The sequence below is a fragment of the Balaenoptera borealis genome (assembly GCF_965194805.1).
Source record: "Balaenoptera borealis genome assembly, chromosome: 9".
In the NCBI taxonomy this organism is placed as follows: Eukaryota; Metazoa; Chordata; class Mammalia; order Artiodactyla; family Balaenopteridae; genus Balaenoptera; species Balaenoptera borealis.
In genome coordinates this window covers 60,287,181-60,306,276 of record NC_138873.1, presented here as the reverse complement: position 1 = coordinate 60,306,276, position 19,096 = coordinate 60,287,181, and the positions used below count along the sequence as shown (strand labels likewise).

The following is a 19,096-nucleotide window of genomic DNA, read 5'->3' as shown; positions in this document are numbered from 1 at the left end:
GCCTCTTCAGCAGCTCCAGACCTTTTCCCGGACTCCCTCCCGGCTAGCTGTGGTGCACTAACCCCTTCAGGCTGTGTTCACGCCGCCAACCCCAGTCCTCTCCCTGTGATCCGACCGAAGCCCGAGCCTCAGCTCCCAGCCCCCGCCCGCCCTGGCGGCTGAGCAGACAAGCCTCTCGGGCTGGTGAGTGCTGCTCGGCGCCGAGCCTCTGTGCGGGAATCTCTCCGCTTTGCCCTCCACACCCCTGTTGCTGTGCTCTCCTCCGTGGCTCTGAAGCTTACCCCCTCCGCCACCCACAGTCTCCGCCTGCGAAGGGGCTTCCTAGTGTGTGGAAACCTTTCCTCCTTCACGGCTCCCTCCCACTGGCGCAGGTACCGGCCCTATTCTTTTGTCTCTGTTATTTCTTTTTTGTTTTGCCCTACCCAAGTACATGGGGAGTTTCTTGCCTTTTGGGAGGTCTGACGTCTTCTGCCAGCGTTCAGTGGGTGTTCTGTAGGAGCAGTTCCACGTGTAGATGTATTTCTAATGTATCTGTGGGAAGGAAGGTGATCTCCGCCATCTTACTCTTCCGCCATCTTCTCTCCAGCCCCGACTTCTTATTTACTTGTTTTTCATTTTCTTCTAATTTCTATTTCTCTCTCTATCTTTCACACTCAGGCTCACTTATATACACACACACACACACACACAAAATCACATTTCCTTCTTTGAATAAAGGAGCAGGTTTTATACAATGTTTCAAGATTTTTATTTCAAGAGTATTACTTCTCTTGAAAGTTTGGCACATTTTATAATATTCCTTGAAAAATAGCTGTAAGTCATCTTTCTACTTGATGCTTACTGCACAAAATTAAAATACTCCTGCTTTTTACTGTATTTATCAATTTCTTTTAAAGTAGCAGTCCTCTATAAAGGTGCCATCAGGAGGCATTGTGACATTAAATAATTTTGTAAAATGTCATAAAAAATAGATATTTCACTAGATACTCCTAATAATATTTTATAGCTCATGTAGTTGGCATCCTTCTAATACTCTAGAGTATTTATGAAGACAACTGGGAATTAATTTACAAGTATTGAGTTTAAACCCACTACAGCATATTGTATTGCTTGTGTAATACCAGTATAAATGAAAAAAAAATTTTAAAGAGTGTATCAAGATGCAAATGGTAGTTAAAAAAATATTATGATGTACTGTGATGAAATGGTAATGTTATGAATATCTGTTGGTATATTCTAGCAATTAAAGAATCTGTTTTTTGTAAATGCAATTGATACATTTAATACACATCTGTCAGATTCAGACCTGAAAAGCTAAGGGAAAAAATAAAGGCAATGACAGTGGATTTTTTATATTTATAAGGAAATGTTATATGGATCAATTTGTAAGCTTGCTTCTTTTTTAATAAAATGAGAAATATCAATTGTTTTCCATAAAACAGGCTTTACTTTTACATTTGACATTAGTTCATACATGTTTCTTTGTTTTACTTTTCAGGCTCAACTTTCCTGCATAATTAAGAATTTGCAGCTTGGTAATGCCATGAACCACATCTGCACTGAAATCAATTATCTATTTGGTAAGTGAGGCAGAAAATATTTGATAAATATTTTTTATCTGCAGTAACTCTAATGTTCACAATATATCTATGATTTTATTGAAGATCTTAAGAAAATTTCTAAGTATCACTTAAGATTATTTTGTTCAAACTGCTTTGTATTCTGGCAAGGTAGGGGACCTGCTTTTATGGATATGTTTAATCCATTGTGTTTAAAAATAGGAAGTCTGATATGCTGCCATTCTTAAACAAAAAGTAGGAAAGACTGAAAATACATGCATTTGTATAATCCATTTTTGAATTTAGCACTTTAACTTTTTATCAAAGTCAAGCTCAAAGCAAAATACTTCTAATTGATCACATGGAAAAATTAAACCTCCCTTGTCTTAGTATGTTCTGGCTTCTATAACAGAATACCACAGACCAAGTAGCTTATAAACATGGAAATTTACTTCTCATAGTTCTGTGGGCCGGGAAGCTCAAGAGTAAGGCGCTGGCAGTTTTGTTTTCTGGTGCAGGTTCATAGAGAGTCGTCTTCTCACAGTATCCTCACATGGCAGAGCAGCAAGGTCTCTGGGGTCTCCTTTATAAGGGCCCTCATCCCATTCATGAGAGCTCCTCCCTCATGACCTAATCACCTCCCAAAGCCCTGCCTCCAAATACCGACATATTGGGGATTTGGTTTCAACATATGAATTTTTTTGGGGGGGGGGGGCACAAACATTCAGCCTATAGTATCATTCTATGTTAATATTTCTTTCATCACTTAATTTTATAAAGATTAGGAATGTAGCAGCCCAGGACGTTTTACTTCAACTGTTCATCCAATCTTCCTTAGAGAGTAAGAACTTCCCAAACACCTAAGTATTCTCTTGTTATACTTGGCCCTTGGCCTCTGTTTTTCCCTTTAGCATTTTCTATTAATAATTTTTTTTTTTTTTTTACTGAAGACTGAAAAATAAAATTGAATGCAATTTTAATCTTTGATAATATCAAATGTATAAAATTCCTCAGTATATTATTGTCATTAGTTAAATCTTTACAAAAATGGTGACAAAGCAGTGAGCAACAGTTTAAAAAGCATTTAGAAAGATTGTGAAGAAATGAATCCAAGACATTAGGATATAGAAACAAAGTGTAAGAAAACAAAAGTTTGAGAAAGAGAAAACACAATAAAATGTAAAAGAATTAAAATTGAGTGCTAATCATTTATTCAATATTATTGAACAACTGTTCTGTTCTAAAAGCTGATCTATTTCTGATTTGCCACTAATCACTTTGTATTGAAAATATTTGGTATTAAATATTTTTATATCAAAATAATGGCTTTGATATAAAAATATTTATAAGTAGAAAATTTCTAATATAGAAAAATGTCTAAATAAAAAAATTTTTTAATCTTTAATAATATCCTCAAGTACAAAACATTAGTAACATTTAGCATCTTGTCTTTTTTCTGTGCACATAAACTGTTTTTACTGAATTGCAAATCTTCTAAATATTGAGCTGTATACTCTACTTTTAAAAGTTAACTTAGTTTTTTATTATTTTCCATTATATTAAATATCTAAAATATGATTTTAAATGACTCTATGATATTTCAGCAAGTGTAGGTACCAAAATTTATTTAATATTTCCCCTACTCTTGGGCATTTAGGTTGTTTACTGTTTTGTTGCTTTAGGTGATGTTACAGTCAATATTCTCATTCACAAATCTTTGGTTTGCTTCACCACGTTTCCACAAAATAAATCCCCAAAAGTGTAACTATGGGTGTAAAATTGATATCCAGCAAAATTATGTCAACTTAAATGTCTAACAGTAGTTTGAAATTATGCCGAATTCTTGGTTCCTCCTCACCTGACTAAGTATAATACTGAAAAAAATAAGGTTATTACTTGAGAAATCTTTGCCACTATAATGGATGAAAACAGAGTATTTTGTTTTAATTTGCATTTATTTGATTACAAACGTGGTTGAATATTTTTCATATGCTTATTAAACATTCCTTCTCATATCATAGTAACTCTTTTGAACTATTAGTTTTTTTTCTTATTGATTACAAAGAACTTTTTACATGTTAATATTATAAATCTCTTTTTAATTTGTAACATTTCCTCAAACACTGTTTGCCTTTTATTGTTCTTTATATATATTTAACTTACTTAATATTGACCAAACTCAAATCCTTGGAGTTTTCTATCATAATTTTTTTTAAAAAATGTTTTTACTGAAGTATAGTTGATTTACATGTCATGTTAGTTTCAGGTGTACAGCAAAGTGATTCAGTTGTATGTATATATGTATAGGAAAAAGAATATATATTTTTTCAGATTCTTTTCCTTTATAGGTTATTACAAAATACTGAGTATAGTTCCCTGTGCTATACAGTAGGTTCTTGTTAGTTATCTATTTTATATATAGTAGTGTGCATATGTCAATCCTGAACTCCTGATTTATCCCTCCCTCACCCCTTTCCCCTTTGGTAACCATAAGTTTGCTTTCTGTGTCTGTGGATCTATTTCTATTTTGTATATACATTCATTTGTATCTTTTTTTTAGATTCCACATATAAACAATATAATTGATATTTGTCTTTCTCTGTTTGACTTGCTTCACTTAGTATGATAATCTCTAGGTGCATCCATGTTGCTGCAAATGGCATTATTTCATTCATTTTTATGGCTGAGTAATATTTCACTATTTATATATATATACCACATCTTCTTTATCCATTCATCTGTCAATAGACATTTAGGTTGCTTCCATGTTTTTGCTATTGTAAATAGTGTTGCAATGAACATTGGGATGCATGTACCTTTTCGAATTATGATTTTCTCTGGATATATGCCCAGGAGTGGGATTGCAGGATCATAAGGTAGCTCTATTTTTAGATTTTAAAGGAACCTCCATATCGTTCTCCCTAGTGGCTCTACCAGTTCACATTCCCACCAACAGTGTAAGGAGGTTCCTTTTTCTTTACACCCTCTCCAGCATTTGTTATTTGTTCATTTTTTGATGATGTCCTTTCTGACTGGTGTGAGATGATACCTCATTGTAGTTTTGATTTGCATTTCTCTAATAATTAGTGATGTTGAGCATCTTTTCATGTGCCTTTTGGCCATCTATATGTCTTCTTTGGAGAAATGTCTATTTAGATCTTCTGCTCATTTTTTTGATTGCGTTCTTTGTTTTTTTAATATTGAGCTGTATGAGTTGTTTGTATATTTTGGAGATTAATCTCTCGTCAGTCACATCGTTTGCAAAGGTTTTCTCCCATTCTGTAGGTTGTCTTTTTGTTTTGTTTACAGTTTCTTTTGCTGTGCAAAAGCTTTTAAGTTTAGTTAGGTCCCGTTTGTTTATTTTTGCTTTTATTTTCATTACTCTAAGAGATGGATCCAAAAAGATATTGCTGCAATTTATGTCAATGAGTGTTCTGCCTGTGTTTTCCCCTAGGAGTTTTATAGTAGCCAGTCTTACATTTAGGTCTTTAATGCATTTTGAGTTTTTTTAATGTATGGTGTTAGAGAATGTTCTAATTTCATTCTTTTACATGTAGCTGTCTAGTTTTCCCAGCACCACTTATTGAAGAGACTGTCTTTTCTCCATTGTACATTCTTGCCTCCTTTGTCAAAGATTATTTGACCATAGGTGCATGGGTTTATTTCTGGGCTTTCTATCCTGTTCCATTGAGCTATATGTCTGTTTTTGTGCCAGTACTATGTTGTTTTGATTACTATAGCTTTGTAGTATAGTCTGAAGTCAGGGAGCCTGATCATAATTTTTTGATTTGCCCTTATTTTTGGAGTCTGTCCCCATCTAGAGAATTGAGAGATAAACTGATAGAATTTTCGTCTACTTTTTATTTTATCATCTAACACTTTAATCCTTATAGAATAATTTTGGATTATGATGTGACTTATGTCACTATTCTTCTAGTGACTTTTGCAGGTAAACTTCAGGATCATTTTGCCATTTGCTTTAAAAAAAAAATCAATCTATTAAAATAAATAGGATATCAAGTTCAGGAAATTTCTCTTTCAGATTTTGACTAGAATTGCATTACTATCTAAATTAATTTTAAGAAAGAATTGATACCATTTAAAATTTTACTATTATATCCAAGAGCAATTTATGTCTCTATTTAAATATTTGTTAAGTTGTGGTGATATACAATTTTAAAACTATAACATAGTAATATGTATTTTATATGATATATTTATATTACCACATAGTATAGAGTATATATCATATACTTCATCTTACTATATATAATTTAGTAATATAAAGCTTTAAATTTAGTAATAAAACTAAATTATTAGGTTTGGGTTTAAACTATTTATCATTGTTTTATTATTTTATTGACATTGAAATTCATTATATGTAAATTTTATAACTGATTATTAAAGGTATTAGGGGAGAGATTAAAAGGGGAAAATAGCACCATGTTTAAAACTTAGACTTTTTATTCAAATGTACCCAGTTTTGAATCCTGACTTTGGAAAAATGTATATTTCTGGTAAAATGATATACCATACCAAGAATTGTTTTATCCATATATGAAGGTGGGAGAAAGATACATGCAAATATATTCAAATGGGTAAATTAACTGTCTGGGAATGTGTAATAAAAATGCTAAATTAAGACTTGAAAAAGAACTAATATTCTGCACAGGAAATTTTAATTATAATATTAAATTAAAAATATGTAACTATCTCAACAAAATCTAGAGGTTAAACTTGAAAGTGAGGATGAGCAGGTGAGGTAATTAAGAAAGTAAAATTTTCCAAACCTCTCCTGTTCATGTGAATGGGAAAAGAGAAAAACATGAAGAAATGAATTTATTCCTCTGAACTAATCTTACTGCAGTGAGGAAAAAGTCTTGGGGAAAAGAAAGTGAAGCATTTTGATGTACATAAGAGTTGGGAAATACCTAGCATTTTCTTTTCTAATCATGATAGAGAAATATGTGCCTGATTATGCTAATACAATAAGGACGATGACATCAATCAAATGGTAACTAATAGTATTACTTTCAAATTTACAAGGATAAAATTGAATGAAAACAATATACATTAAAGATATGCATCCCAAATATGTAAAATACACTTAAAAATCAATAATAAAAGAATAATTATTTAAAATGAAAGGATTTTAACCCTTTAAAATTAGTTTTAAAAAATTGAACAAAACATTCACCAAATAGAATATACAAGCTAATAAGAATATGGAAATTTGATTGACATTTTTTTTCCACCAGAGAAATGCAAATAATTGAAACTCAGTGGACCATTCCCTCACACCTATTAGAAGAACAAAAAAACAAAAAAAAGAAAAAAAGAAAAAGAAAATAAAAGAAACAAAAGTTGACAATGCCAATTATTAGCAAAGTTTCAGAGCAATAGGTACTTTCTTAAATTTCTAGTGGAAGTAGAAAACCTAGGAAAACTATTTGGCAATTTCAATCCTGTATGTTTATGAAATGAATTAAAAACATATATTTATACAATACTTGTGCAAGGATATACATAGCAGCTTTATTCATGACATATAAAACCTGAAATCAACAAAATGAGTCATAATATGTGAATTTGTAAACAAACTATGATGTACTCATACAATGAATTACTACTCAGCAGTATAAAAGTTATAAATTACTGAAACATCCAAAAATATGGATGAATCTCTAAAAAGAAGAATTTTTTTTTTTTTTTTCTGCTAAGGAGAGGCTACATACAAATGCCAGACACAAAAGAGTACTTTCTGTATTCTGAGGATATGGAAATGTTCTATTACTTGATCGATGTTGTGGTTACATGGATGTATGTATTTGTCAACTAGGACACATGTAAGAGTATTAACTAGAGAACTATTAACCCATCTCATTTATTAGTCTTGAGTTAATATGGTAAAATGTTAATTCTTCAAATATTGATTATTAAATTTAATGAAATTCCAATAGAACTCAAACAGAACTATTATGGGAATTGGATAAAATGATCTTAAACTATATGTGGAAGACTAAATAAATAGGAGTGTAAGTAGAAGTAATTAATTAATAAATTGGACTACTATAATACAACATGTACAAAATAAATTCTAGATGGTTTTTAAAAGAGTCTGCACAAATATCTGAGATTGTATATACAATCTGGGTTTCTGTGAGAGGTCTTCTTAAGCAAGAATGGAAATCCAGTTACCAAAAAAGAGAATAGATAAGCATGTTTGATAATATAAAAATGAAAACTTTGTATAGCAAAAGATTTCCAAAATTTGAGAAGCAATATGAAGTTAGAATAAGAGAAATGAGGACCTCATTTACAGTGTTTCTAATCATGCTCACTAGAATATTATATATTAGCTTTGAACAAATTATTTAATTATTATAATTAGATGAAAGTTTTCAACTCAAATTAAGTTATTATTCATTCATTTAATTTATTCAACAAATATGTTTTGGGCACCTATTATATTCTAGCCATGTCCTAGTTGCTGAAGATACAGCAGTAAATAGAACCAAAGAGAGAAAACCAGCTCTCATGGAACTCACATTCTAAATAAGTAAAATTAATAGATAATAAGTAAAATATATAATAAATAATGAGTAAACTAATAAATAAAATAAGTAAAATAGGTGTTAAAGAAAATAATATGTAAAATATATAGTATGTTAGAGAGTGATTAGTGGTGCAAAACCAGAGTAGTGATATAGGAAGTATGTCGTGTGTGTGTGTGTGTGCACAATTTTAGACAAGGTGTCCAGGGAGTTGCTCATTGAGAAGGTGACAGATGACCAAAGACCTGAAGGAAAGGAAAAAGCAAATCACATGAATATTGAAGTCCAGATTATAGAGGAATAGGAAACAGCAAATTTGAAGGCAGTGAGCTGGGAGCATGCTCGTTTGTTTGAGAATAACAGAGAAGCCAATGTGGTTATAGGGGCAATGAGCTGAGTTGGCAGGGTAGGGAAAGTTTAGGTAACAAGCCCAAAGAGCTAATAGGGGTCCAAAACAGGACCTTATACATTATGAAGTCTTTGGCTTTTACTGTGAGTAGGAAAGGGAAATTTGAGCATAAAAGTGTAATGGTATATTTTACCTTATCATGGAATTGCTCTGGCTGCAGTGAGGCATAGACTATAGGGGCAATGAAGGAGCAAAGAGAACAGCTGAAAGCTTTTGTAATAATCTAGATGGGAGATAATGGTGGTTTGATTTGAGGTAGCAATGGATTTGAAAACTGTCAAATATTACCTATAGCTGAAATACAATAGGTGGCAAGAGTTGACCACTAGATTTGGCAAAATAGAGTTCATTGGTGATCTAGTTTTGGTGTAGTGGATAGTGGCAAAAACTTTTTGGAGTGTTTCAAATGGAAATGGGAGGAGAAAATGAGAGTAGGTATCTTTAAAGGAGGAATTCTGCTGTAAAAGGAAGGACAGAAATTGGACAGAAGTTGGAAAGGGAAATGGGGCCCAGAGATGGAAGAGCTGTAGAGAAAATAAGATGAGTTATATGAGAAAGAGGAAAGTACTGTTTGAATAATAAAATTGATTAGGCCATATCTGATGGAATCCAATGGCCAAATGGAGGAGTTGGCCTTATGTGGTAGTAAGGACAAGTCATCCACAGTAATAGAAGAAAAGGCAAAATATATAGTCACTAAAGCAGGTTGCTAGAATTATGAAGAAGGTGGGATAAGCTTGTGGAAATTCTCTTCTATGTGTTTTTACTTTCCCAGTCATTGCTGTGAGTGAATATGGGGGAGGAAATACTGGAGAACTGGAGGAGGTGGAGGTGTGAAGAAGTCATCATTCTAGGTGATGGAGAGAGTGGAATGAATGAAAATATGGTATCATTGAGCACTGAGAACACAACTGAGGTTTGTGATTATAAATGTAAAGAGAGTTCAGAAAGCACTGGGTGTGTGTGTCTGTGTGTCTGCATGTGTTTCTCCAGTTTCATTCAGTACAAACATATGTGCCAGAATAGGCAGAGTTGAATCTATCCAGGTTGGTGGTTTTTCCATCCGGTACAATGAATTAAAAGAGGAGCGAGGGAGTTGGAAGTGTATGTGAGGGAGAAAATATAACTGGCTGAGGAAGTTAGCTATGTAAGGAGGGAAGTGGGGACATGAAGGTGATTAGGACCATGATAATCAAGTAGAATCAATGGGTTATAGGTCCTCTGAGGTCAAGGGTTGTTGAAAATGGGGTTTAAGAGAGTGAGCTGAAAACATTAGGTGTGGTAGTTACAGATTGACAAAATCAACACGGGGTTACAGAAGAAAACAGTTGGAATTCTCACAAAGTTTAAACAGAAAAATAATATCTTTGTTGATATTCATGAAAGTTCCAGTTCAGTAGTTTGTTTTGGACATAGGTTCCAAGAGATTCTTTGCACAATATTGAGTTGTGCTACTCAATATTGAGCTCCTTCAAAAAACCTGCTCAGTGTACTATTAATCCAGCATAGATCTATTTTTATCATTTTTTCCTAAATCATTTTAGGAGCCATTGATATAATTTTTGAGGGTGACATCATTTTATGACCTCTGAGTATGAGTTTATTTTATATACCTTGAAAGTATTCCTTTCAAGTTTCAATACCCATTTGCTACATATATTTATCTATACATTTTTGTCTATGTCTATGTATGTGTATATACAACAACCCAGGGGATTAGGGGGGCCAACCCTCTGTGTAATTAAGAATCCAAGTATAACTTTTCAGTCAGCCCTCCCTATGTAAACGTGGTTCCACATCCAGGGATTCAACCAACCGATGATCAAGTAGTTCTGTAGTATTTACTATTGGAAGAAAAAACAAAACGCATTTAAGTGGCGCTGTGGAGTTCAAACCCGTGTTGTTCAAGGGTCAACTATCTATCTATCTATCTATCTATACATACCTTTTATGATTGATAATATTTTGTAACATTAATTCTGAAACTCATATTCAAATACTGAAACATCTTTAAAAACATATGTTCCCGCAAAATAGCCCTTTCTATCTACTCTCATCTGCTTACAGTGGTTCATTTTTCTACTCTGTTCACTTTACATCCTTCACATGTGTCTTGTAAGGTTTCAATACCAGAATGTCAATCCTAATCTAACATTTGTTTTTGGCTTTTGAAGCCATCATGTAGATCTTCTGTTTTTAGAGAACTTAAAGTCATTTTGTTATGCTATAAATGTTTGCAGAAACAAAGATTTCTGTAAGCATTGTTAGAGTTATTTTTTTCTATAAAGTTTTAATTTATACTAAACTCCTATTTCCTCTATGCACATGACCTCTAAAAAGAAAAACCTCTTTAGAATTTCATAGTTCCATAGGGAGGAGGGAACTTAGATTGCTTGGTTTAACATTTTGCATACTCTATGCAAGATGATAATAAATGTCCTATTTGTTGTATACTCTATTTTCCTATAAGGCAGAAATGAAATATATTAGCATGTTAAAGATTCTGGGAAGTCCTGTAGTAAAGAAATCTGACCAAATTTGATATAGCTTTTCCCAAATATATTTGATATAAAAATATTATCCCTCTTCCTTTTTTTCTGAACACCTATTAATGTCTCATTGAAGGAATTCTTCTCAGAACTGTTTGAGAAATACTGTTCTCCCTGTAGATGAGTAAACAGAGACATGGTATATTGATAGTTTTTTTTCTAAAGTTAAATGTCTATTTATTGGCAGAAATGATCAGAACTAATTTGGACTCCCAATTAAGTGCTCTTTCTTCCTGCCATTTGTCTTCTGGTACTTTCTTATCCCCAGTGCCATGCTGAGCCATATTGGAGCCTGAAGCAAAAGGAAAAATCTGTAACACTAATCCTGTCTTTATTTAAAATACTGATATTTTGTTTTCCATTGATTTATCTGTATAAATTTTAATTAAGAAAAATATTGTTAAAAATATTATGTATCTTGATTACTGAGTTTTTTGTTGCCCTTTATATTTTGTGCTGGAGAGAGGTCATTTGCCTAACTAGACATGGCTTGGATTGTCCCAACAAAACTACATGTATCTCTAGATTTGGAATATCCAATTCATTCCATATTCCAAATTATTTAAAAGCATGATGAACTAGTCAAGTCCCCACATCAAAACACAACCTTTGGTGGCTCCCATTCTTCACATTTATAGATAGAAATGTACCAACTATCCTCCGCCCTTTTATTCCTGAGAATTTTAGAGTGTCTCTCCAATTTTTTGGTATATTAATTTATAAATACTATGTAGATTATAGCATACTTTCTGAAAGTCTGCAATTTTAATTAAATTATAATTAACAACCCAAATCTTCCATTAACCAGTTCCTATGTACAAGGGAATCAGCTTGGGGCTGAGATTACATCTACTAGTTCCACTTCATGAAAATGCATGTCACTAGCTCAATGAACTCTAATATTACAGCATTTCCCAAAATGTGTTTCAGAGAAGGGGATGTTAATAGATTCAGGGGAGAAAAAATAATATAGTCATAAAATTAACTAGTTGGATAAAGATCTTAAGGAAACTAAAATGGGTCTTTATTTCAGGACTTTTCAGAGCCTTTAATATGCTAATGTCCTTCAGGCATATACAAAGAACTTAGAATGCACTGTTTTTTAAACGTATCTGACTGCAGAATATATATATATATATATATGTCTGAATGTGTGTGAGCTTTTGCATAGAACATCTGTCATGGCACTATTGTTTCACAGATATCTTTGGAAAGTGCATCTCTAATAGACTAGTCAAGATGGGATTTTCTTTTATAGAAAGTATTTTTTAGACGATGTGTAATTCAGTGTTCAGTGATACCACTTTATCTTCCAGTAATGGTTGACTTATCCCAAAGATCCGCCGAGACTCTTCTTGGGCATGGCAGAAATATTGAAAATTAATTAACTGTTTTACCAAGTGGCCATTTATGAGAATAGATTTTAATTTTCTGATCAATACGCCAACCTTTACACAGCTAAATATTTTTTGTAACTCTCAGGTAGCTATTATCCACTTAATGAAAGAGCTCCCCCTAATCAATCATATTTGGAACAGCTTACATGCTTGTCCTTGTTGGCTCAGCTATCTCTGACCTGTTTACTTCAAAAGAAATTTTGAAAATCTAATCCTCCTTTCCTGTTACACCTTTATTGTTTTCCATATATAGTGCATCCCACCCCTTCTCATCTGACCATCCCTGAGGCCTGGGAGAACTGTTATTTTGCTTTTTTTCCTTACTCTCCGAGATGCTGACAAAAATAATTCCTTGCCCCCAATTACTAATTGAAAACAATTAATATTGATCTGCTGAAAACTGAATAGAAAGTCTAAACTTGGTATTCCTGAAAATAAATTTGAAAATAATTTTATATTTTAAAGAAATTTTGGATAAGTGTGGTAATAGTGCTTTCAACTCCAAAGGTTGAATAATTGATCATAATTTAAAATCATTGCCTCTAACCCCTTCTCCATCGCTTTTGTTTTAGGTGTAGACACTTACATAATATGTCAAAGTCTGTAGTGATACACTGTCTTTCAGTAGCATCACAGCAACTACGCATAACATGCCCAGGCTTATTTTCATAAGTTCGTTTTCATCTCTGAGCATCCCATTCATAGTCCATTCGTTGGCCACACACGTGGACTCTGTTTGGATTAGAAAGTCATTTTCTTATCTTTAGCGGCATCTTTAGCAGCATACTTTAAGAGTATGAGTTTTTCCAAATGAAATAGGTAATTGTCGTTTATAAAATATTATGATGGCACCGAGTCTGTACAACTAAAAACATTCCGGTGTTTGCTGCAAGGCATGAGGAGACAGTGACACAGCTCATTTCCTCAGCCGAGCTCTCTTTGCTGCCGTGTACAACACTTATTTCAAAGCACGCCACAGCTTAGAACTGTCGTGATCCCCATTAATATAAAATCATTGACCCCTGCTCCCGCTGGTGCGACTAAATTACATTCTGCTGCTCAGCGGCAGCCGCCCATGGGGCCAGTGCTTGTAGTCGTCGCCAGGTGCCTTGATGCCAGCGCAGCCCCTCCTACACCCAGGGTTTGCCTTTAATGAGGATTAGGCACCTTCAAAGATCTAGGAGGACCCACTCCCAGGATGGAAGCCTTTCTAATGGCATCTGGGCTTATCGTAGGCAGTAATTTAGTATCTCAGAGGAGAACAGAGAGAGATTCATTTCTCGCCTCTAAGAAATTGTGGGAATGTGTGGTTTTGTAATTGACTTTTTCTTCCTCTTCCTCTCTATCAGCACAAAAAAGAGCATTATTATGCCTAACAATATCATCTTTTTATGACACCTAGAAGTTGGGTGTGGTAAATTATGACATATCTCAGGTAGGGAAATTCCTCTTTGACTCTATTATTATGTGATGTGCTACTAACAAGACTAAACACACTCACAGATGACCCACACTCAGTTCATCTTTGTATTTCTGGTGGTGGAATTTCTTTACAAAAGGATGTATAACCTGATTCCAAATGTGGTCTGTTTTCTCACTGTGTGGTCTCCTTTACATCAGAGCCTGACCCTTTCAGACCTGCCCTTTCACGTGGTACATTTGCTTTCTGAGAGTGAGGCCATCAGGGGTCTGAACCTTCCTACAGTGGGTGTGGAATTTGCAGGAATGTTCTCCGCTGCTACAGCAGTCATTCATTCTTGCCTTGATTATTAAGGAACAAAGCAGGAGAGTTAGGTAGAGAAATGCAGAAAATAGCCATTGAACACAAAAAACATATTTTATGTATTCAAACTCCTCCCTTACATAAACCTCAGAAAAATGAAAAAACGGAACTAAAAATTACTCACACATACGGTATCAAAATAAATGTGATTATGTGAATGTACATACATATATTCACACAATTATTTGCAGTATGTTTAGATGAGTTCTTTATATAACAACCTGTTATTCAATGAAAAGCTCAGAAGTAATTTATCATCAGAATAAAATCTGGTGTTTGAAGTATTATTTTGGAAAAATCGGATGTTTTTGTCTGGTGAGGGAAGGAATCTACATATTACAGTAAAACAGGTTTAATCTGGGAGAATTTGTAATCATAAATCAGTTGATTTTCTCTCTGTTTTTAGTTGTGAGACCAAATCATGAAATTTTCTCAATCTAGTAACCTTCAACAGGTTTTAGTTTTTAAATATATTCTGGTAAGAAACTGTGCCTTAGCTCAGCCCATGTGCACGCCGTAACCAGTTAGAGGTGTAAACTGGGACAGAGTTTAATCAGTACTGTGCTGGTCACACTGACTGTGTATGGAGACTTTGTCTGAATTTTCTACCCTATGATTCCTATCAGAAGAAACAAATTAAGTTTTACGGCCCTAGGGAGTATCTGCAGAGAGTTCTCACTAACTGCAGAGAGGTTAAATGGTCTACACTATTTAATTATAAAATTTACCAATACTATTTGTTGATAAAAATCTGTTTTAAATAAAAATGCACCAAACCAAACAATAATAAGGGAAAGTATAGAATTTCTGGAGATTGAATTTATCTGCATGATATATAAATACAAATGATATAAATAAAAGTAAATTTGCTCACTATACTTTTTAAAAGACTTATTTTTGGTTTCCAAAATTATTTTTTCCCTGAGGTTTAATTGTTTCATGAAATTCAGTATCTGCATTAACAACTTGCTCTTGAAAGCTGATACCCAAACAGAGGGCTTTCTTTCCAGAAGGGTGTCCTAACCCCAGTCACACGTCTGCTAATTTGGCTTTTCTCTTAATCTCGGAAGAACTTGCTGAACAGAAGTGAAACTATGCACGTGCTAATGGCTCGCGCGCTCTGCAAACTCCCCTCTCTCCCCGAGAGTGTCTGGTGTGCAAAGCTGAGCTGGAACAAAGATACACTAATTATTCCCCATTAATTTGTCTGCTTGAATGGTCCTAAATACCAGAGTGATTAATTAGCGCAAGGCAGCCGGGGCAGGATGTCACACCCTTCTCTGCATTTAAGTGTCGGCAAGGTTGTGCTCAAGTGTTGACAACAGCATATCTTTAATTTTCTCCAAGAAGAAAAGTTTAGTCAGTACAATTAATTTGAGCTTGGCTGGCTTGCAGGAATAAACGTAACATGTGGAATGATATTACTGCTGTATAGGCATTTTTTTTGCCTCCTTAGGGTACAGTAAAACTTTTTTGGCAACTCCGTTATTGAATAGTGTATTTCTATAATTGTTTCAGTTTAACTTAATTACTTTTGTGCATTTTGCAGCAAAAAAAAAAAAAAAAGAGCATGGATCATAAAATAGAAATTATTATTCATAATAGGTTAAGATGGATATAGATAAATGAATGCATAGATAAGAATTAGAAGCAGATAAAGAATGGCATTAAATTTGGTATCCTTTTAATGTATGCAGTTTTCTCTCATGAACTAAAATGTACAGCAATGTTATAAAAAGAATTTGAGACCACTTAACCCCTGAAGGTTATAAATCAGTTTACTTAAAAATATATAACTGAAAAGTTGCTTATTTGACCTCATTTTTTGGAAGTGGGTTTTGCTGAGATTTTAAGCTTTATGAACAATATTTTGCCTAGATTAGTCTTCTAACTAGTAACATGTATAAATCACTTGTAAAGAATAATAGAGTAATAGGTGATATTGAGCACTTTCATTATATTCTTTATTTTTTGTAACTTTGTCAGAGTGTTTTTCATAAGAAAAAAATTAACTCCATTTTAAAACAGTTATATACTGTTTAGAGAAATGAGATGAATCAAATAAAGTAGCTGCTTGCTCATACCGTTTTCCCTGTTTTAAGATTGAACTACAAACATAATTCTGAAATAGAAACATAATACTTATATAATTAGGAAGTAGTGTGTTTCATTTGTTACATTCTATTTCTTGGCTGTTACTGAAATTTTAAATTAATTCATTTTGCTATGGGCATGCTGTTTTGTTTTGTTTTGTTTTCAAACAGTGGGAAGAGAAAAAAATCAGAGAGTGCCAAGCAGCCGGCACACGGATGTTCTCCTCTTTTCTTTCACAGTCTTCCTCAAGCTCTATACAAACCCAAAAGGCTATTCAGCAGCGGGGGTGGGAGCACCGAGGGAGGGAAGGGGTCGCCTCTCCCATCTCTCCATGTATCTCATTGTTCATCACTTGTCAATGTATTTCCCACACACCATCTCCAGCCACTCGGAGCCTCATCCTGGCTGCTGGTTCCATGACCTCCACGACACTATTCTCTCTTCCTCCACTCCCCACATCTACAGTCTTGTTTTGTTTTTTAATTTTTCCCAGACAGTGGTTGCTATAAGACTGTCACTCTGGGTATATAGGGTTGTAGAAAATATTTGTTGGAACAATTAAGAGTAAAACAAAAGTTTCTCAGTACAGTGATCCCTGGCTCATACTTCATCGTATTCTTCCCCTACCTCCACTCTTTCACCTCCAATTTCTCCACAGGTTTTCACAGTGGTTGTTAACTTTTCACTGAAGCAGCATGTGTAGTGAAAAAAACCACAATCCTTAGGCTGGAAGTTTTATTTCCAGTAGTAGTTTTACTACTCATTAATAGTGCAATTTAAGGGGAAAAAAATCACTTAACCTATTGAGCCTCTTCTGCAAAATTACTCATATTTGCTCCATGGAGATGTAAATGAAATAAGAAATATGATTCTTCATCCACTTTGTTTAATAGTCTGTTACTCTTGGTAGAACAAAGGTAGCTGTGTTTTCTTGGTGCTTCACAGTTTATTAAATATTTGCCATATTTGCCCATCTATGGCAGGGCATAAAATTATTGGCAATGTTTATACTTGATTGAAATGAGGTTAAATCCTGTTCGTAGGTTTTGCTAATTCTCCTCTGCCTCAGCAGATAAACATGGAAAGAGTTGGAAGGGTGTTGGACCTCTTTATATCAAAAGAAAGAACTGTTTTCACTGAAATATCTTTGAGACGTTTATATCTTTGAAGAGAGAAGAACAATTAAAAAGTTATAGTCAAGCTAAATACCTTTAATTCCTTGCCTTCCCTGTGTGTATACACTGCTTCCCACATCAAGAGATGGAGTCTAGTTCTTCGCTTCTTGAATATAGCCTGGATTTAGTGGCTTGCCTTTTTCTATGGTTGCAGCAAAGTGATGTCCCAGGATTTTCAAACTAGGTTGTAAGAAGCTTTGCAGTTTCCCCTGGATCACTTGGTATACTTGTACTTTCGATGTATCCTCTAAGAATCTTTAAGAAGCTACATAAGAGAGCTACATGGAGAGGCCACATGTAAATGCTCTAGTCAACAGCTCTAGCTGAGTTCCCATGTGACATCCAGCATGAACTGACCACCATCTTGGATGTCTAGCCCAATCAAACCTTTAGATGACACCAGCACCAGCCATCATTTGTTTGCAACCCCATGAGAACCTCCAAGTGAAAATCATCCAGCTGAGTCCATTTGATCCACAGAAATGTGAGAGATGATAATAAAGTATTACTTTAAGCCACTAAGACTGGGGATGGTTTGTTATATAGACAGAATAATGAAACAACAACAAAGCTGCATATTAGCATAATTTAAACTTTTTACATCACAGTGGCAAATCAAGGTAAAATTCACAGCTAGAACTTGAATAATTGAGCGAGGAATTGTATTTGTGTATATCAGCTATCTTCACTCATTCATCCATCCATCCATCATTTGGCTACCATGAGCCAGAATTTTTGCTTGTTACATACACTGAAGAATTTTTATAAACAAAAGGTTTAGTTCCTCAAAGTATATTGATTCAGAAATGTGTGTTATCAAAATAATTTTTACAAATAACAAAATGAGATTTAAGATGTACCTTTTAAATAAACCATTATCAATTATTTTAAGAACTCATACGAGATACCAGATTTTGAATTGTTGTGATTTATTAACTCTGAATTGCACTCATTCCTTCAAGAATTCTTTGAACAGAGGCTTTAGTTTTGTCAGTGTTTCTCACATTCTAGTGAGAAGTAGAATGGAAAACTCTGGCTAGCTATTAGGACAATAACATCTATTTCCCCCACAATTCCTTTATAAAATTCTCCTAAGAGCAGTGGTGTTACTCTTGATCTTTTAGAAAGATCAGTGTCAATACCATCTTATGTGCTGTGGACAACACTGGTCACACAAATCATACCTTTTGGGAAAAAAGTAGATGAAAACCATTTAATTTATGGACTTGACTTTTTCAGAAAATACACATTTTTCCTTTGGCTCCTTGCCTTTGGCCTTCTTTGACAGTTCCATCTCCTTTCCTTTATCACCTTTGTGGGCTTGTTTCCTGCTATACCTAAAGTTGTAAAACTCAAAGAGTGGAAATAGTTTATCAAAACAGTCTGTGTATCTTAGAAAGTGGAAGCGACATAGGGTGGAATGTTTAGTATTTAGACACCCGCAGCTTGTAATATCTAAAGCAATGACACACTTCCCCTAGTTTCTCTTTAGTGAGTACTCGGCTTCTTAGAACCTGGGAGAGGAAGAGAGATAGAAGGTGATTTTTTGGGGAGGGGAAAAAAGAAAAGGCCCAAT

General features: G+C 34.1%; 1 protein-coding gene across 1 annotated transcript in view; it reads left to right on the top strand.

The window, feature by feature from the left end:
- The first annotated feature begins 299 nt into the window (after positions 1 to 299).
- LOC309634815 (uncharacterized protein) overlaps positions 300 to 19,096 on the top strand; it is a 394,864-nt gene continuing 376,067 nt past the window's right edge. The window contains exons 1-2 of the mRNA XM_082405281.1: positions 300 to 371; positions 1,499 to 1,580. Coding sequence (XP_082261407.1) covers positions 1,544 to 1,580 — 37 coding nt within the window. The 5' untranslated portion in view covers positions 300 to 371; positions 1,499 to 1,543. The remainder of the gene's footprint in view (positions 372 to 1,498; positions 1,581 to 19,096) is intronic.